At 47.1% G+C, this 18,499-nt stretch overlaps 1 protein-coding gene across 1 annotated transcript; it reads right to left on the minus strand.

The window, feature by feature from the left end:
- Positions 1-526: 526 nt before the first annotated feature.
- Positions 527-18,080, minus strand: LOC109919049 (zinc-binding protein A33-like). The gene is made up of 6 exons (XM_020519006.2): positions 17,527-18,080; positions 9,756-9,903; positions 6,614-6,847; positions 5,173-5,201; positions 4,954-5,069; positions 527-2,961 (listed from the first exon to the last, which is right to left on the minus strand). Exons 2-6 carry the CDS (start codon positions 9,888-9,890, stop codon positions 2,405-2,407), a joined length of 1,071 nt encoding a protein of 356 aa, XP_020374595.2. The 5' UTR covers positions 9,891-9,903; positions 17,527-18,080; the 3' UTR covers positions 527-2,404.
- Positions 18,081-18,499: the final 419 nt, after the last annotated feature.

Consider the following 18,499-nt stretch of genomic DNA (forward strand, 5'->3'; position numbering starts at 1 on the left):
ACAATGTAAATAAAGAGGTATGAGGGTGACACCCATACAAAATGTTAGGTATTATGCAGATGAAGCAGGGGCATAAGGGTGATGTGACTGGATTAAGAATCCAGAGGCCCAGGCTAGTGCTGTGGGGACACAGGTCCAAACTCCATCTGGGCAACTAGAATTTAAACGCAATGAATACATCCGAGATATCATGATAATCTTCAGCAATATTGACCATGGAATGATTGCTGTAAAAACCCATCTGGTTCACTAATGGCCCATTTCGGGAAGGAAATCTGCAGCCCTTCCCTGGGATGGTCTGCACATGACTCCAGACTCATAGTGACATGGGTGACTCTGGTCCAGCCTCTGAGATAGTCCAGATCAGTTCCAGGTCAATCAGGGACAAGCAACAAATACTGTCCTTCTCAATGACACCCTCATCCCATGAAAGAACTATAAGAGGAAAAAGCTTAATAATCAGGAGATATAAACATCTTAGTAAATCCTTAGACTGAACTATGACATAGAGAGCTGATTAAAGGATTTTCTTCCTTGCATTTTCCTTTATTTTGTTTTAAGAACAGTAAAAGGCACAGTAAGACTCCTCTTCCTGGTGACAGGAGTACAGCTACTTTCATTGCTTGCAAACCCATTGACTTTATCCTCCTGAACTGACTGAAGGATGGTCCAATCTTTGTGGAGAAATGAGCAAACCCACTCCTACACATTAAACACACAAAAGAACTGGGAGATAATTTTCTTCACAAACGTTGAATAAAGATATCTTTCTTTCAATATACACTTATTCAGTGTGTAAATTCCGTGAGGAGTTAATTTTGATCTGATTTGCCAGTCAAGAATCATAAGAGATTGGGTAAAACAGTCCGAATCGAATACTCCTTCCAAATTGAACTCAACCAGGATTCTATCCAAAACTGTGAAGTCCCTGCCTAGAGAGCTTGGTTAAAATTACTCCCGTCACTCAACTCTTTGTGGCTTTTGCTTGTTACAATTTCTGTATTATTGGTGAGGTTGGGATATTCAGTACCAATTTCTGCCCTGACATAACTTCAAACAAGGACACAGGTTTTGAACAGCTTCTGTTGTACAGAATAACTGCTCCCTCTTTTAGCCACCTCTCACCCACACCCCCCAAAAAACAGCATGCGAATGCCAGGTTTCTGAAAATCATATTCAAGTGCGTTTAGAGATGCTGCAAATTCTCAATGTCCCACATTGCATAGACAAATAAGGAAGAAACTCTGAAAATGTCTTGGAGCCTCTCATCGGTAAAATTATTCAGCAAGGTGACATTGGCTGGAGGCACACAGCCACAGTCAAGGTTAAAAACTGTAAGTCTAATTTTCAAAAAAATAACTGGGTTATTACTTGAAGGGGAAACATTTTCAGGACTATAAGGGAAAAGGCCAGGAGAGTCAACTAATATAATGGTCTTCTAAAGAACTAGAAAAGACAATAAGTATGGGAGATTCTTCTGTGCTGTGTCATTCTTTGAGAACTAATAGATGTCCAGATATTAATATAAACCCGTTAGAATTATTTTACACAATGTTCTCTAACATATATTCCTTTATCACAATATTAAAAACAAATGATTGCTTATACGTTAGTTTCCTAAATTCTGGAATTTGCAGGAGATAAGAAGGATCACTCAGATACTTATAGAAAGATCCTGAAAAAGTGCATATAGCTATCCCTTCATCAGCCTTGATCAACTTTAAAAATAAATGATCCTAAAATAAAAACATCAAATGCTGGAAATACTCAGCATCTGCAGAGAGAGGGAAACAGGCTTAGCTCTTCATCAATGCTAGAAGATGTTAGAGGGTAGCATGCTTTAGATAGGTACGGAGGGAGGGACACATAGAAGGGGATAACGTAGAGATTGTAACAAGGTCTGCTCGGTGGACCTCAAAAAATATGAGTTCCCTGTTTGGGGTTGTTAATCTGGTACAATCAGGGACCCCTGGCTGACAGATAATAAATAGGAATGTCAGAGATTCTGTACACTCTGGGACCTGGCCCTGAGGGAGCTGGAGCAGTGTCACAGACTCTCCACGGTAAATACAGGGTGACTTGGTAACAGGATACAGGCCTCTCTGGAGTTATTTCAGGCACTGTGATAGGATGGGAGACAGGAGATAGTGGAAACAATGATGGGCCCAGTCTAAGTGGGATAGAAACAGGACAGGCACAGAAACAAAAGATAGAAGTGCAGGAAGTGTACATGGCAAGAGAAAAAGGAAGCTGTCATTAAAGAGTAAAGTTGTCAAATGACTGCAGTTTCTGAAAGATTAATGTCATCCCTCTCTCCACAGATGCTGCCTGGTCCACTGCAGTTTCTGCTTTTATTTCTGATTTCCACAATCTGCAGAATTTCCCTTTGATTCAAACAAAAATTCTATTCCTCCTGGATTATTATTGTCCGAGGACAGATTTTTAGCGGTTCGGCATTTCTACCCCCGTCGTTGTGACCAGGACTGAAGAAGGGATAGAGTTTCTCAGTGAAAGTTGCAGTGAAAGTGTAGATATGGGTCTTGCTCTCTGCGTTATAAAAGGTCAATTTCCCTCCCTCATAATCCAGAGAGACTCGGATCTTCGTCGGCTTCTCCCTCAGATCTAAATGTTTCCACGTCTTGGTAGCAGCTCTGTACTGGTATCCATTTCTCAACGCGATTATCCAGCCTCCTGTGTCTGGATTCAGATCAATGGCTTCCTTCCTGTTGATAGACTCTCTGACCACACCCAAATCCCATTCAGTCTTTTGTCCCACCATCACCTCCCAGTGGTGTTTCCCAGATGTGAATCCCTCACGTCCCAGGATGCACAGGCAAGGATCGAATCTCTCTGGGGAGTCCGAGAGTGACTGCTGTCTTTTCGTGGTGTGCCTCACACTTGTGAACTCTTCAGACAGGAGGAGGTAAGGATGAGCTGTACAAGGGTCTAAGGTCACTGGAGCTGAGAGAATAGAATTAAACAAAAACTGTTAACTCTCTGAGAGGCTGATGAGTAAGACTGACAATGAGATGATAGACAGAAACAAGGCAATGTTACTCCCACCCTCAGTTACACTGGGGCTCATTGAGCTTCAGTAAATAGCTTCTGATTCCCCAATAATCTATTCGCTTCTGTCACAGGCCAAGTCAGCATTTATTGCCAACCTGGAGTTGCCCCGGAGACTATGTGGTGAACTGCCTTCTTGAACCACTCCAGCCCATGGGACATATAGACGCCACAGTGCTATTAGAGAGGGAGTTCCTGGATTTAGAGCTAGTGACACTGAAGGAATAGTGATATATTTCCACAGTGAGTGGCTTGGAGGAGAACTTGCAGGTAGTGGTGCTGCCCTTGTCCTTCTGGTTGGTAGAAGTCCATAGAAGGTGTTTTGGTGAGTTGCTGCAGCATATCTTGTAGGCAGTTCATTCCATTGCTCCAGAGTATCAGTGGAATGAATGGTTACGGTAGTGATGGGGTGTCAACCAAGCGCGGGCTCCTTCATCCTAGATGGTGTCAAGCACCTTGAGTGTTGTTGGAGCTGCACCCATCCAGGCAAGTGGGGAGTATTCCATCACCTTGTAGGGCTTTGGGGACTCAGGCAGTGAGTTTCTCAACATGTAATTCTTAACTCCTGACTTGCTCTTGCGAGCACAGTATTTATGAGGCCTGCCCAAACTGGTCAATGGTGACTTCCTTGGTGGTAATGCTGTAGCTTCAGCAGTGGTAACGCCACTATGTGTCCAGGGGGGGATGGGTTGGATCCTCTCTTGTTGGGAATGGTCGTTTCCTGGTACTTGGGTGGTTCAAAAGTTAATTACCACTTATTAAAGCAAGCCTGGGTATTGTCCGTGGTGCACCTGATCATGGACTGCTTCAGAATCTGAGGAGTCATGAATGATGCTGAACACTGTGCAATCATACCTGACCATCCCACTTCTGACCTTATGATGAAGGGGAGGTCTGTCAGACCATAGGAAATCAGGATAGGAGTAGACCATTCAGCCCCTCGAGCCAGCTCCGCTATTCAGTAGGTTCACAGCTGATCTGACACTCCTCACGTCCACTTGCCTGTGCTTTCCCCATGGCTGTTGATTCCCCGATAAGAATCTATTTATCTCAGCCTCAAAATACCAAGGACTCTGTCCCCCCACAGCTCTCTGTGGCAAGGAGTTCCAAAGACACTCAACCCTCTACGAGAAGAAATTCCTCCCCATCTCAGTCTTCAATTGGTGCCCCTTTACTCTGAGCCTATGCCCTCTGCACCTAGACTCTCCCATGAGGGGAAACATCCGCTCAACACTTACCTATCAAGCCCCTCAAGAATCTGATATGTTTCAATGAGATCACCTCTCGTTCTTCTAAACTCCAGTGAGTAGAGTCCGAAACTGTTTAGCCTTTGCTCTTAAGACAATCCCTCCATACCAGGGATCATCCTCATGAACCTTCTCTGACTGTACCTCCAATGAAATGCCGTAAACAAGGATTGCTTGAAGAAGAGAGATAACAAGGTGCAGGGCTGGATGAACACAGCAGGCCAAGCAGCATCATAGGAGCAGAGAGGCTGACGTTTCGGGCCTAGACCCTTCATCAGAAAAGCTTGAAGAAAACTGCTTAAAGTATTCTAGATATGGTCTCACCAGCACCTTGTACAGGTGGAGCAGCTGAGCCTAGCGCACTCTCTGTAGGAACTAATGCAGAGATGTGTTGGAGCTTTGATGACTGACCTTCAACAACCATAACCCATCTTCCTTGGTTTCAGATATTACTCCAACTCATGGAGAGTTTTCCCCTCATTCCCATTGACTCCAGTCTGTTGATGCTACACTTGGCTAATTGTCACTTTGATGTCAAGGTCGGTCAGTCTCACCTCACTACAGCTCCTACCACTTCCAGAAGAGAGTTGGTGAGCTGAGCAATTGGAACTTTCTCTGTCTGTTCCTGGATAGCACTAACCTGTGGTAATCACTGTCAACATCTTCTTCCAGACTCTGTATTGCAGAGATCCAATGGCCTTCCCTACATTGACAATAGGACCAGCCTTCACTGGAATGGGGGTGGGTCCCTTTATTCTACACAAAGAGAGCAGTGCAAGATAACAGCAGTGTTTTTGTTGCAAATTATGAGCAATTTAAAATAAGAGAATAAAAATAGATTCTCTTTAAGTGTATTTACCTGTAAATTTTCTCCACTTCTGGATATCTCTAAATGAAGCAAAAGATAGTAATTAATCTTTAGAACTTTCTGTTACAAACATAGCATAGATTTAAGGGTGGCACAGTGGTTAGCGCCGCTGCCTCACAGCGCCAGGAAACAGGGTTTGATTCCACCCTCTGGCAACTGGAGTTTGCACATTCTCCCCCTGACTGGGTTTTCTCTCGTCCTCTCCCACAATCCAAAGATGTGCAGGCTAAGTGGATTAGCCATTGGGAATGTGGAGTAATGAGGTGGGTCTGGATGGGATGCTCTTCAGAAGGTTGGTGTGGACTGAATGGCCTGCTTTCACAGTGTAGGGATTCTGTGATTCAGATCAATAGCAGGTTTTCAGAATTTAAAAAGTAAAACTAGCCCTTTAGCCTGACAGTATGAATTTAATGATTTGATATGACTGAAAAACGACGGTATCTTACAGTGCAGCTCACAATGTAGTCAACTGTAATTCCTTTATACATTCAGATACTCCTTGTGTAAAATAATCTGTTTCGAAGGACAGTGTGTATCATATTTTCACAAGAACAGAATAGATCCTTGATATGAATGTAGGTGTAGGCCACTCAGCCCATCAAGTCTGCTGCTCCATTGAATGAGATCATGGTTGATCTGATTACTCTACATTTCCACCTAGCCCTGATAACATTGTCTTGTTTATCATGACTCTATCTGTCTCTGTCTTAAAAATATTTAAGGACTCTGCTCCCATCCCTTTTTCAAGGAGAGGGTTCGAAACACTCACAGGCCTCTGAAAGAAGAAGCTTCTGCTCCTCTCTACTGTGAACAGGCCTCCCCTTATTTTCAAACTATGACCCTTAGTTCTAGATTTCCTCCAAAAAGAGGAAACCTCCTCTCCACATCCGCCTCGTCAAGACCCCTGAGGATCTTAAATATTTCAATCAAGTCATCGCTTCAAAACTCCAGCAGATATAAGCTTTCTCATTTTCTGTCTTGTCTCTCTCTCTCTCTTCCCCCTGCCCCCTTCTTCTGAAGACATTGATCCCTCACTGGGACTTAAGACTCACGGTCATTCGTCAAGCCTGAGCCTAAAGTCCACTGGCTATTCAACCGTGTGGATGGCACAAGAACGGAGTAACCAATGCCAGTTGCTCAGTCTCGCAAGTCCAGTTTTCCCCCTGCAGTAAATTTCTCAAACGGGGTCTTTCTACATCCACCCAACTGTGACTTGGTGCACTGTCACATCCAAAGGCCAGTGCAGTGCTCCCTCTGTACTGCCCTGCAGGGTCAACCTGGGTGAGCTGCTTGGGACCCTGGAGTGGGACCAGAATCCATGACCGTGCACATCAGGATCGGGAATGCTGTTGACAGAGCCTTAAATGACAACGTCAGGTTCTTTTGGGAAAAGGCAGGAAAACAGAAAGCCACTGTCCGAGGAGGCACTGACTCTGAGAATCTGGATATGGTCCTCTTCCCCCAGCAATTGCTGTATCTCCTGAATGGTGAAGGACAGCGCTGCTATTTCTTCAGTTATCTTATCAATCTTTCTCTTCACCAGCTGGCTCTTTCTCTTCCTTTCCTGCTTCAGTTTCTGCAAGGCAGTTTTCTCCTCCCTATAGAGAAACTGGTGAAGTTTGTCAAACTCTTTCTTCACATGCTGCTCTGCCTCGTTTATTTGCTGCTGTGGGAAGAGAAAAGTTCAAACAACCAGATTAATAATGGTTATAGTTCAATGACAGAAGTGACACATGTTTCAAGCCATTCTCGATTTCTGACATGCATACGTTTGAGAATAAGGTTTACATTGTAGTACACAGAAGAACCCACTGATATCGACACCACCAAACAGTCTCCGAATGCAAAACTACAGAATAAACCAGAAACAAACCCAGAGAATGCTGGAAAAACCTCACTCGGTCTGTGGAGAGAGAAACAGAGTCAAGGCTTTGAGTGGTTGGGAGGTGGTGACCTGGAGGTATTGTCACTGGACTATTTGTTCAATGATCCAGGTAATGTTCTGTAACTGTATTTGAATCCTGGATATTTCGCTTCAACAAAAATTTGGAATTACGTGTCTAAGGATGGCCATGAAACTGTTGCTGATTGTCACCTTGTTGACTAATGTCCTTTCAAGAGAAGGAAATTGGTCAATCTTATCTAGTCTGTCCTACACGTAACTCCAGATCCCCAGCTATGTGGTTGACTCTCAACTGCCCTTGACAGTTCAGGATGGGCAATAAATGCTGGCCTGGCCAGTGTTGGGCGTACAGAGGAATGTACGGTGAGACTCCAATAGTCTCCAGCCGTTTGGGTTTGATAACTAATCTATAGGACTCACCTCCCACTTCCCCACTCATACTCCCACTGACCACCCGCAAATCCCTCCTGTTCCCCCTGCTAGCTGATTTTGTTAATGGTGTGCATTCTTTCTGTTTAAAATCCAATTTCCTCACCACTTGCCTCAATATTTGATATGATTTGATTTATCATAGTACAGTGAAAAGCTTTGTTTGTGAGTGGTACAGGCATTCATAAAAAACAAGGACATCCAGATCATAGGGTGTGCTTAGACAGAGTGAGGCATACAGGTTACACTGCACAGGAGGTGCGCCCAGCAGTATCGACATTAGCAGGATCAATATTACTTGAAATTAGGGAGTCCATTCGTCAGTCTAATAACGGCAGGGAAGAAACTGTTCTTGACCCTGCTGGTGCATGTGTCTTCTGCCTGATGGAAGAGGTTGGAAGAGAGCATTGCCAGGGTGGGATGGGTCTTTGATGATGATGGCAGGCTCTCCGTGGCAACAACGCGTGTAAATGAAACCCATGAATGGGAAGCTGGCTTCCGCAATGGCCTGGGCTGTGCACACAACGTTCTGTAGTTTCTTACGGCCCTGGGCAGAGCACCTGCTGTACCAGACCGTTATTCACTTGGATGGAATGCTTCCTATCGTGCATCTGTAGAAGTTGGCGAGGGTCCTTATGGGCCAAATTTCCTAAGCTTCTTAAGGAAGAAGAGGCATTGTTGGGCCTTCTTGACTGTTGCATCTACATGGGAAGTCCACGACAGGTCATTGGTTATCATCGCCCCTCGGAAGTTGATACTCTTACCTTCTCCACCTCAGCTCCTTGAACACACCTTTGATCCCACTATCCTTGTAACTTTATAACTCAACCTCTCTGCAGAGTCCTAGATTGTGCTGTCACCTCATATGTCAATTCCCAACACCATTATGGGTCTCTCCTGTTAGATCTCCATTCTGGATCTTATCGAAGTCATGAACGACATCCTTACGAGAAAAAAGGTGATCTTTCCTTCCTCGTCTTTCACAGCCTTGTAAACTCCAATAAGTGCAGGCTAAACCTGTTCAACCTCTCCTCATAAGACAGTTCCTCCATACCTGGAATCAGCCAAGTGAACTTGCTCTAGTATGTCTTTGCTCAGAAAAGAGGCCCAACACTGTTCACAATGTTGTTGATGTAATTTAACCAGTTCCTTGAATAGTTTCTGATTTTTACAACTACTGGAAATTACAAAGCATTTTTCTGCCAATAAAGTAATTTTGTAGTGGAGATAAATGACTACAATGTAGGAAAATTAGCAGCTAGTTTGTGCAGAGCAAGCTCCCAGACACAGCAATGTGACAATGACCAGATAATGAGTACGTGGGATCAACTGAGGGATAAGCACTTGTAAGGACACTGCAGAGAATTTTCTTCCAAAACAGTGCCATGATGAGGTGAGAGTGATATGGTATACAGATTCTGCCCTGTACTCTCAAAATATGTCACCTTGTAAAAGTTGTGAGAAAGGAAGCCTGCTTATACTTGAACCACATGTATGCCAAGCTGTTTGTTGTGAAGCGTCCCAGGTACTCTTAGGCAGCTGCTTCCTCTGAGGTTTATTGTGAAGCTTCTCCAGTGTGAATGAAGAATCAGTTTCCCCAGTGAGGAAGTGAAATTGAACCATAGCTCAGCTGCTTTTGCATTCTGAAGAGAAAAATGTTCTTACAAAAACAGCATGTGCAGCACAGAAATGGGCCAGTTAGCAAAATAGGTCCATACCAGCATTTATACTTCAGCTGACCCTGTTCTCACTCTACTCTGTCTCAGTTTGTCAACATAACTTTTTATTCTTTTCTCCCTTGTTTACTATTCCAATGCTAATATTGATCGCTTTCTCTGCACCTTCTCAATAGCTGTAACATTGTATCCTGCATTCTATTTTGTTGCCCTGGTGCACTTGTATAGTACGATCTGCTTGTAAAACATGCAAAACAAGTGTTTACTGTACCTTGGTACGCTTGACAGTATTCAATCAAATCAAATCAAATCAGATCAGATCAGCTTCCTCTTGAATGCATCGATTTGACTTGTCTCAATCACTCCCTGTGATAGTGAGTTCCCTCTGAGTAAAGAGTTTGCTCCTGATTTCCAACAGGATTTCTTGGTGACCAGTTTATGTTTATAACCCTTTTACATAAACACCTTAGAGTAAAGTTGTTATGCTCAAGTTTACCTTTCGTAAAGGAGGTTTGGATATTTCAACAAAAGTTTAAAGTCTTGTATTTACAATATATTAAACGTACCTTAATGCAAGCTAACCTTCTCTCATAGGTCCTCTTTGAGGTACTATATTCCGTCTTCTTCTTCTGGAGTGGATTTAATAAAGTTTGCAGCATTTCCTGCTGAGAATGGGGCATATCCATTAATTGTGCTGACATCGAGTCTGTAAACCTGCAAATAATTATTAGCAATGTGAACATTAAGCTAAATAGATTCAGCTAATGTTCAAAACTTTGCTGTTTTTAAACAGAGTAATACAACTGATAAAACTCTTTCTACGTGGGTTCATTGGTTCACATAAGTTTAAGACAGACCTCAAAGTGTTTCATCAAGCAATGTTTATGGACATTATCTGCAGCTCTGTTGGAGTTTCTGTCACATGAGTACGGAGGGCACTGTTATATCACGGAATGTTTTAACAGCTCATTTGGGGAGGCGATGGCACAGTGCTATTGGTCACCCAGGGGCCCAGCTAATATTCTGCAGACCCAGTTACAAAGCCAACGAGAGCAGAAGATGGAATTGGAGCTAAATCAAAATCTGGAATTAAACGTCTAATGTTATCACTGTCAGTTGTCGTAAAATCTCATTGTAATGTGCTTTTGAGAAAGACAGCTGCTGGTCTTCATTGGCTCAGTTGCTGCAGAGTGCCACAAATAGCTGAGCTACCCATTTTCTCAACCTTACCCCATGCCTGAGGTGTGGTCACCCTCAGGATAAGCTCACCGCCTTTCATCTCTCTCTCCAGGGAGAAAACAGGATTATGGTGATTACCTTTCGTTTTAATCACTGATTTAAAAAGTGCAATTTTTTTTCTCTTTGTTTGATTGGCCCTCGGTCAGGTTGTATTATTAAATTGTGGCCATCTCCTAAAGTGGGAGACGTGTAGCTCCAGTAACACTGGAGACTCCCTGGCCAATCCCACCCAAGCCTATTGAAGTACCCCAATGGTGTTGAAGATGGCATGGGTTCACAGTGATCCGAGCAAGAATGTTACTTTTTTTTTGTGCCTTCCTTCCTCTGATTGTCTATTTTCTCCCCCCTTATGCTCCCTCTGGGGTCATCTTTTCCATCCTGATCTCTTGCTCCTGTTCAACTGACACAGGAACATTTTTAAACATTTATTTAGTTACAGAATGAGGGTGTCAGTGGTGAGGCCAGCATTTATTGCCCATCCCTAATTGCCCAGAGGGCAGTTAAGAGTCAACCGCATGTGTGTCTGGAGTCACGTGTAGGCCAGACAAGGTAAGGATGGCATTTTCCTTCCGTAAAAGACATTAGTGCACCAGATAGGTTTTTCCAACAACCAGTAGTAGATTGATGGCCATCTTTAGACTTTTTTTAATTGAATTAAATTCTGCCATCTCCCGTGGTGGGATTTGAACCCAGATCCCAAGAACATTACGTGGGTCTCTAGATTAAGAGTCCAGTGATAATACCACTAAGCCACCGCCTCCCCTAGAGGAACAGGAGTAGGCCATTCAGCCCCTCAAGCCCATTCCAGCTCTCAATGAGATCAAGGCTGATCTGTGATCAAACTCCATATTCCTACCTTTGGTCTATATTTGTTAATATCTTCACTTAGCAAACATTATCTATCTCAGACTTAAAATGAACAATTGATCCAGCATCCATTGCTGTTGTGGAAGAGAGTTCTAAATATCTAGCACCTTTTGTGTGCAGAAGTGCTTCCTAACATCTCTCCTAAATGGTCATGCCTTTATTCTCAGACTACGCTGATTCCCCACATTCCCAGCTCCCAGGTTAAAATGAGACTGTTAACAATTCCTCTTTGAGGAACTGAGGAGAAGTAGGAATAGAGACAAAGAAATGACAGAGGAACTGAATAGGTACTTTGCATCAGTCTTCATGGTGAAAGACACCAGCAGCAAACCAGAACTTCAAGAAAGTCAGGGGGCAGAAGTGAGTGTAGCGGCCATCACTAAGGAAGTTGCTGGGGAAGCTGAAAGATCTGAAGGTGGATAAACCACCTGGAGCAGATGGGCGATACCCTAGGGTTCTGAAGGAGACAGCTGAGAAATTGTAGAGGCATTGGTGGTGATCTTTCAGGAATCACTGGAGTCAGTCAGAATCCCCAGAAGACTGGAAAATGGCTTAAATAACACCTCTGTTTAAGGAGGGAGGGAGGCAGAAGACGAGTAATTATAGGCCAGTTAGCCTGACCTCAGTCGTTGGTGAAATTTTAGAGTGCATTTTTAAGATTGAGATTCAGAGTACTTGGAAGTCATGGGTCATATAGGGCTGAATCAGCATGGCTTCATCAAGGGAAGGTCATGCTTGACAAATTTGGAGAAATTCTTTGAGGAGGTAATGAGAAAATTAGACAAAGGAGAGTGTGTGATCTATTTAGATTCCAGAAAACCTTTGACAAGGTATCGCACAGGAGACTGCTAAACAAGATACAAGCTCATGGTGGTCGGGGTAAGGTACTGGCATGGATAGAGGATTGGCAGACTGGCAAAAGGCAGAGAGTAGGGATAAAGGGTCTTTTTCAGGATGGCAGCCAGTGACTAATGGAATTTCACAGGGGTCAATGTTAGGACCACAACTTTCATGTTATACATTAACAATCTGGATGAAGGAACTGAGGGCATTGTTGCTAAGTTTGCAGATGACACAAAGACGGGTGGAGGGACAGGTAGTGCTGAGGAAGGGAGGAAGTTGCAGAGGGACTTGTACATGCTAGGTGAGTGGGCAAAGAAGTGGCAGATTGAATACAATGTGGCCAAGTGTGAGGTTATGTATTTGTTGGGAAGAATTGAGGAGTAGACTATTTTCAAAATGGGGAAAAGCTTTGGAAATCTGAAGCATAAAGGGACTTAGGAGTCCTAGTTTAGGATTCTCTTAAGGTTAAAACGCAGGGTCAACTGTCAGTTGGCAAATGCAATGTTAGCTTTCATTTCGAGAGTACGAGAAAACAAAAGGAGAGATGTGCTGCTGAGGCTGTATAAGGCTCTGGTCAGACTGCATTTGGAATATTGTGAGCAGTTTTGGGCCCCATATCTAAGCCAGAAAGGGGTCCAGAGGAGGTTTACAAGAATGATCCCAGGAATGAAGGGCTTGTTGTATGAAGAGAGATTAAACACTCTGGATCTGTACTCAATGGAGTTTAGAAGAACGAGGAGGGATCAGATTGAAACATAGAGAATACTGAGAGGCCTGGTTAGAGTGGATATGTTTCCACAAGTAGGAGAGACTAGGTCCCAAGGGTACAGCCTCAGGGTGAAGGAATGACCCTTTAAAATTGAGATGAGGAGGAATTTATTCAGCCAGAGGGTGGGGAATCTCTGGAACTCATTGCCACAGAAGCCGTGGAGGCCAAGTCATTGAGTGCATTAAGATAGGGATAGCTGGGTTCTTGATCAGTAATGGGATTAAGGGTTACAGGGAGAAAGCAGGACAATAAGGCTGAGAAACATTCCAGCCATGTTCAAATGATGGAGCAGATTTGATGGGCTGAATGGCCTACTTCTGCTCCTACATCTTATGGTCTGTCCTCCCACCCACCCTTTCAAAGCTGCCATCATTACCTTTTGCCTCAAAAAGCAAACAAATCTTGCCCCCCTCCTTTTCGTGCACTATCTCCCAACTTCCCTTTTCCTCTCTATAATCATTGAATATTTTGTTTCCTCCTTAATCCAAAGTTCCAGTTGGGTCCCTGTCACCTATCAATGACACAGATGATCGACAGAGACAAGAAAAGCGAGAGCTTTCTGTCTCATTCAGTACTTGGTGAAATCTGTGATCTTTGGCATCATTGACCAGTCCATCTTCCACCAATGATAACAAGGTGTAGAGCTGGATGAACACAGCAGGCCAAGCAGCATCAGAGGAGCAGGAAGGCTGACGTTTCGGGCCTAGGCCCTTCTTCAGAAATGGGGGAAGGGAAGGGGGTTCTGAAATAAATAGGGAGATAGGGGAGGCGGATAGAAGATGGATAGAGGAGAAGAGTGGAAAGGAGACAGACAGGTCAAAGAGGCGGGGTTGGGGCCAGTAAAGGTGAGTGTAGGTGGGGAGGTAGGGAGGAGATAGGTCAGTCCAGGGAGGACGGACAGGTCAAGGGGGCGGGATGAGGCTAGTAGGCAGGAGATGGGGGTGGGGCTTGAGGTGGGAGGAGGGGATAGTTGGGAGGAAGAACAGGTTAGGGAGGCGGGGACAAGCTGGGCTGGTTTTGGGATGCGGTAGGGGGAGGGGAGATTTTGAAGCTTGTGAAGTCCATATTGATACCATTGGGCTGCAGGGTTCCCAAGCGGAATATGAGTTGCTGTTCCTGCAACTTTCGGGTAGCATCGTTGTGGCACTGCAGGAGGCCCAGGATGGACATGTCATCTGAGGAATGGGAGGGGGAGTTGAAATGGTTCGCGACTGGGAGGTGCAGTTGTTTAGTGCGAACCGAGCATAGGTGTTCTGCAAAGCGGTCTCCAAGCCTCTGCTTGGTTTCCCCGATGTAGAGGAGGCCACAACGGCAACAGCGGATACAGTATACCACATTGGCAGATGTGCAGGTGAACATCTGCTTGATGTGGAAAGTCTTCTTGGGGCCTGGGATGAGGGTGAGGGGGTAGGTGTAGGGGCAGGTGTAGCACTTCCTGCGGTTGCAGGGAAAAGTGCCGGGTGTGGTGGGGCTGGAGGGGAGTGTGGAGCGGACAAGGGAGTCACGGAGAGAGTGGTCCCTCCGGAAAGCAGATAAGGGTGGGGGAGGGAAAGATGTCTTTGGTGGTGGCGTTGGATTGCAGATGGCGGAAGTGTTGGAGGATGATGCGTTGGATCCAGAGGTTGGTGGGGTGGTACGTGAGGACGAGGGGGATTCTGTTTTGGTTGTTATTGCAGGGAGGGGGTGTGAGGGATGAGTTGCGGGAAATGGGGAGACACAGTGGAGGGTGTTCTCAACCACTGAGGGGGGCGATCTTGCGGTCCTTGAAAAACGAGGACATCTGAGATGTACGGGAGTGGAATGCCTCATCCTGGGAGCAGATGCGGCGGAGGCAAAGGAATTGGGAAAAGGGGATGGAATTTTTGCAGGAAGGTGGGTGGGAGGAGGTGTATTCTAGGTAGCTGTGGGAGTCGGTGGGCTTGAAATGGATATCGGTTTCTAGGTGGTTGCCCGATATGGAGACAGAGAGGTCCAGGAAGGAGAGAGAGGTATTAGAGATGGTCCAGGTGAACTTAAGGTTGGGGTGGAAGGTGTTGGTGAGGTGGATGAACTGTTCAAGCTCCTCGTGGGAGCATGAGGCGGCGCCGATACAGTCATCAATGTAACGGATGAAGAGGTGGGGTTTAGGGCCAGTGTAGCTACGGAAGAGGGATTGTTCCACGTAACCTACAAAGAGGCAGGCATAACTTGGGCCCATGCGGGTACCCATGGCCACCCCCTTTGTCTGTAGAAAGTGGGAGGAATTTAAAGAGAAGTTGTTGAGGGTGAGGACGAGTTCGGCTAAGCGGATGAGGGTGTCAGTGGAGGGGGACTGGTCGGGCCTGTGGGACAGGAAGAAGCCGAGGGCCTTTAGGCCATCTGTATGGGGAATGCTGGTGTAGAGGGACTGGACATCCATGGTAAAGATGAAGTGTTGGGGACCGGGGAATTGGAAGTTATGGAGGAGGTGGAGGGCGTGGGTGGTGTCACGGACGTAGGTAGGGAGTTCCTGGACCAAGGGATAGAAAATGGAGTCCAGATAGGTGGAGATAAGTTTGGTGGGGCAGGAGCAGGTGGAGACAATGGGTCAACCAGGACAGTCAGGTTTGTGGATTTTGGGAAGGAGATAGAAGCGGGCAGTGCGAGGTTGGGGAACGATGAGGTTGGAGGCCATGGGTGGAAGATCACCTGAGGTGATGAGGTTGTGGATGGTTTGGGAGATGATGGTTTGGTGGTCAGGGGTGGGGTCATGATCAAGGGGGCGGTCGGAGGAGGTGTTGGAGAGTTGGCGTCTGGCCTCGGCGATGTAGAGGTCAGTGCGCCATACTACAACTGCGCCTCCCTTGTCCATGGGTTTTATGGTGAAGTTGGGGTTGGAGCGGAGGGAGCGGAGGGCTGCACGTTCTGCGCAGGAGAGGTTGGAGTGGGTGAGAGGGGTGGAGAGGTTGGAGTGGGTGAGAGGGGTGGAGAGGTTGAGGTGATTGATGTCTCGACGGCAGTTGGAGATGAAGAGGTCGAGGGAGGGTAGGAGGCCTTGGGGTGGTGTCCAGGAGGAGGGGGTGTGTTGGAAGCGGGAGAAGGGGTCAGTAGAGGGAGGGTTCGGCTCACGGTTGAAGAAGTAAGCGTGGAGGCGGAGGCGGCGGAAAAACTGCTCTATGTCCAAGCCTGAGTGGTATTTGTTGATGTGTGGGTGGAGGGGGACAAAGGTGAGCCCTTTACTGAGGACTGACCGTTCACCCTCGGTGAGGGGTAGGTCTGGGGGTGGAGGGGGATGGTGAAGACTCGGCAGGGCTTGGGGCTACAGTCTCCTCTGGAGCAGCTGGCTGTGGAGGTGGTGGGCGGGGCCGAGTCGGCGGTGGGCGGGGCGGCGTCGGCGGGCGGGGCCGAGTCGGCGGTGGGCGGGGCCGGGGCGGTGTCGGTGGGCGGGGTCGAGCCTGCTGTGGGCGGGGCCGAGTCGGGGGTGGGCGGGGCGTCGGTGGCGGGCGGGGGCGCTGTGGGGGGGGGGGGCCGAGTCTGCAGTGGGCGGGGCCGGGGCGGCGGTGGGCGTCCTCAGTGTCGATGGTGTTGGCCTCGGAAATGGAGGCGGTATTCGTTGATGTGCCACCGCCTCCATTTCCTCCAATCTCCCCTTCCCCTACCGCATCCCAAAACCAGCCCAGCTCGTCCCCGCCTCCCTAACCTGTTCTTCCTCCCGCCTCAAGCCCCACCCCCATCTCCTACCTACTAACCTCATCCCGCCCCCTTGACCTGTCCGTCCTCCCTGGACTGACCTATCCCCTCCCTAACTCCCCACCTACACTCACCTTTACTGGCTCCATCCCTGCCTCTGTGACCTGTCTGTCTCCTCTCCACCTATCTTCTCCTCTATCCATCTTCTATCCGCCTCCCCCCTCTCCCTATTTATTTCAGAACCCCCTTCCCCTCCCCCATTTCTGCTTCCTGCTCCTCTGATGCTGCTTGGCCTCTGCACCTTGTTATCTCAGATTCTCCAGCATCTGCAGTTCCTACTATCTCTGAATCATCTCCCACCAATCCCTGGCCTTAGCCAGCTGGGTGGGTCTGTGGGGGAACAGGCTGCACTTTGTAAGGGGGTGGGTGGGGGCACAGAGCCCCCCCCCCCAAGGAATGTGGGTTCAATCCCCAACCAGACAGCTTGTAGGATTTAAATGCAAGCAGCAAATCTGGGATTGAGAGCTGGACCATGCAGGAAGATTGTTGGGTTCAGCTCAACGGCAGATGTGAGGAGAATGCGAATTTGCCCAGTTTAGCAGATACAAGAACTCAAATCAATCCAGCCCTCTCTCTGCACCCCCTCCCACCCCCCAGGGCGATTAGTGATGGGGAATTAACACAGCAGAAACAAATAACTCTGTAAAAAATGGTAACGCTGCCACTTTTCAGTAACAAAAACAGTAAACATCTCTCTCTGAGAATAACAAGGTGCAGAGCTGGATGAACACAGCAGGCCAAGCAGCATCAGAGGAGCAGGAAGGCTGACGTTTCGGGCTCGACCCTTCTTCTCTCTCTCCCTCCCTCCCTCTGAAGGCTGGCTCTCCGGGCAATGACAAGTGCTTCCTGTTGGCCGGATGAGGAACAAAGGTTAAACTCCAGTAGAGAGGAATTTCTGAAAAACTGTTCACCGGATAGATCAGCTCCTCGGCAGCCTCTTGGACAGGGACGATCCTGTGGGTTTTGGAATCCTCGGACAGCAGCTGCTGGTGGGTTTTACAGGAAATTTTCAGCTCCTGCTGGTGTCTCGGATGTTCCTGGAGAGAACTGCCCGTTCTCTCTGCACATGTCAGCGGGCGGGGGGCTCGGTCCCCGTGAAAGGCTTTATCCCCTCAGCCCAGGCAGCACTGTCTCTCAGCTTCCCCCTCCTCCGAACGCAGCTCCTTGGCTATTTCCCTCAGCAACAGGGAGGAAGAGCTTTACACGTTATGTACAATTTCTTGCCCGTACACACTCACAGAAAGCCTCCGGCAGAATTAAAGCCAGCCAAGCCGAAACTGACGTTGCCAAGAGTCAATAGACGCGAGGCTGGAAAAGCACACACACACACAGAGCACTCCAGGAGCAGGAAAGTCCACATTCCGGGCTTCCAGCATCTACAGTCCTTACTGTCTCCAAGTCACGGACCTTGCAAACCTTTTTTCAGTTTCATTTCCCGGTTTGCCGTCACAAAATCCGTGTGAGACCCGCCCCTGGACATGGGCGGAGAGCTGTCACTCCCAGAAACTTGCTGCGACAGGGTGTTGCCACGAATGGAAGCTATTTGAGTTATGAGGAGAGGCTGGGACTTTGTTCACTGGGCGGGGGTGACCGTACAGAGGCACATAAAATCATAAGGGGTATAGATAAGATGGGGCAGCAGTGCTAACCACTGTGCCACCGTGCCAGGGACCTGGGTTCGATTCTAGCCTCAGGCGACTGTGTGTCTGCATGGGTTTCCTTCCCACATTCCAAAGATGTACAGGTTAGATGGATTGGCCACGCTAAATTGCCCATAGTGTTTGGGGATGGATCAGGGTGGGTTGCTCTGAGGTTTGGTGTGGACTTGTTGGGCCAAAGGGCCTGTTTCCACACTGTAGGGATTCTATGAATGGCAGGTACTTT

The sequence above is a fragment of the Rhincodon typus genome, unplaced genomic scaffold (genome assembly GCF_021869965.1).
Source record: "Rhincodon typus isolate 14 unplaced genomic scaffold, sRhiTyp1.1 hic_rhity00000816, whole genome shotgun sequence".
Lineage (NCBI taxonomy): Eukaryota > Metazoa > Chordata > Chondrichthyes > Orectolobiformes > Rhincodontidae > Rhincodon > Rhincodon typus.

Bases quoted from the DNA above. Each gene is read 5' to 3' on its own strand.
- LOC109919049 (XM_020519006.2), bottom strand. From the start codon at position 9,890: ATGTCAGCACAATTAATGGATATGCCCCATTCTCAGCAGGAAATGCTG. The intron at 6,848-9,755 runs GTACGTTTAATA...CTCTTCCCACAG, and splicing joins GAAGGTTAGCTTGCATTAAG to CAGCAAATAAACGAGGCAGA. The intron at 5,070-5,172 runs GTAAATACACTT...CTCTTTGTGTAG, and splicing joins GAAGTGGAGAAAATTTACAG to AATAAAGGGACCCACCCCCA.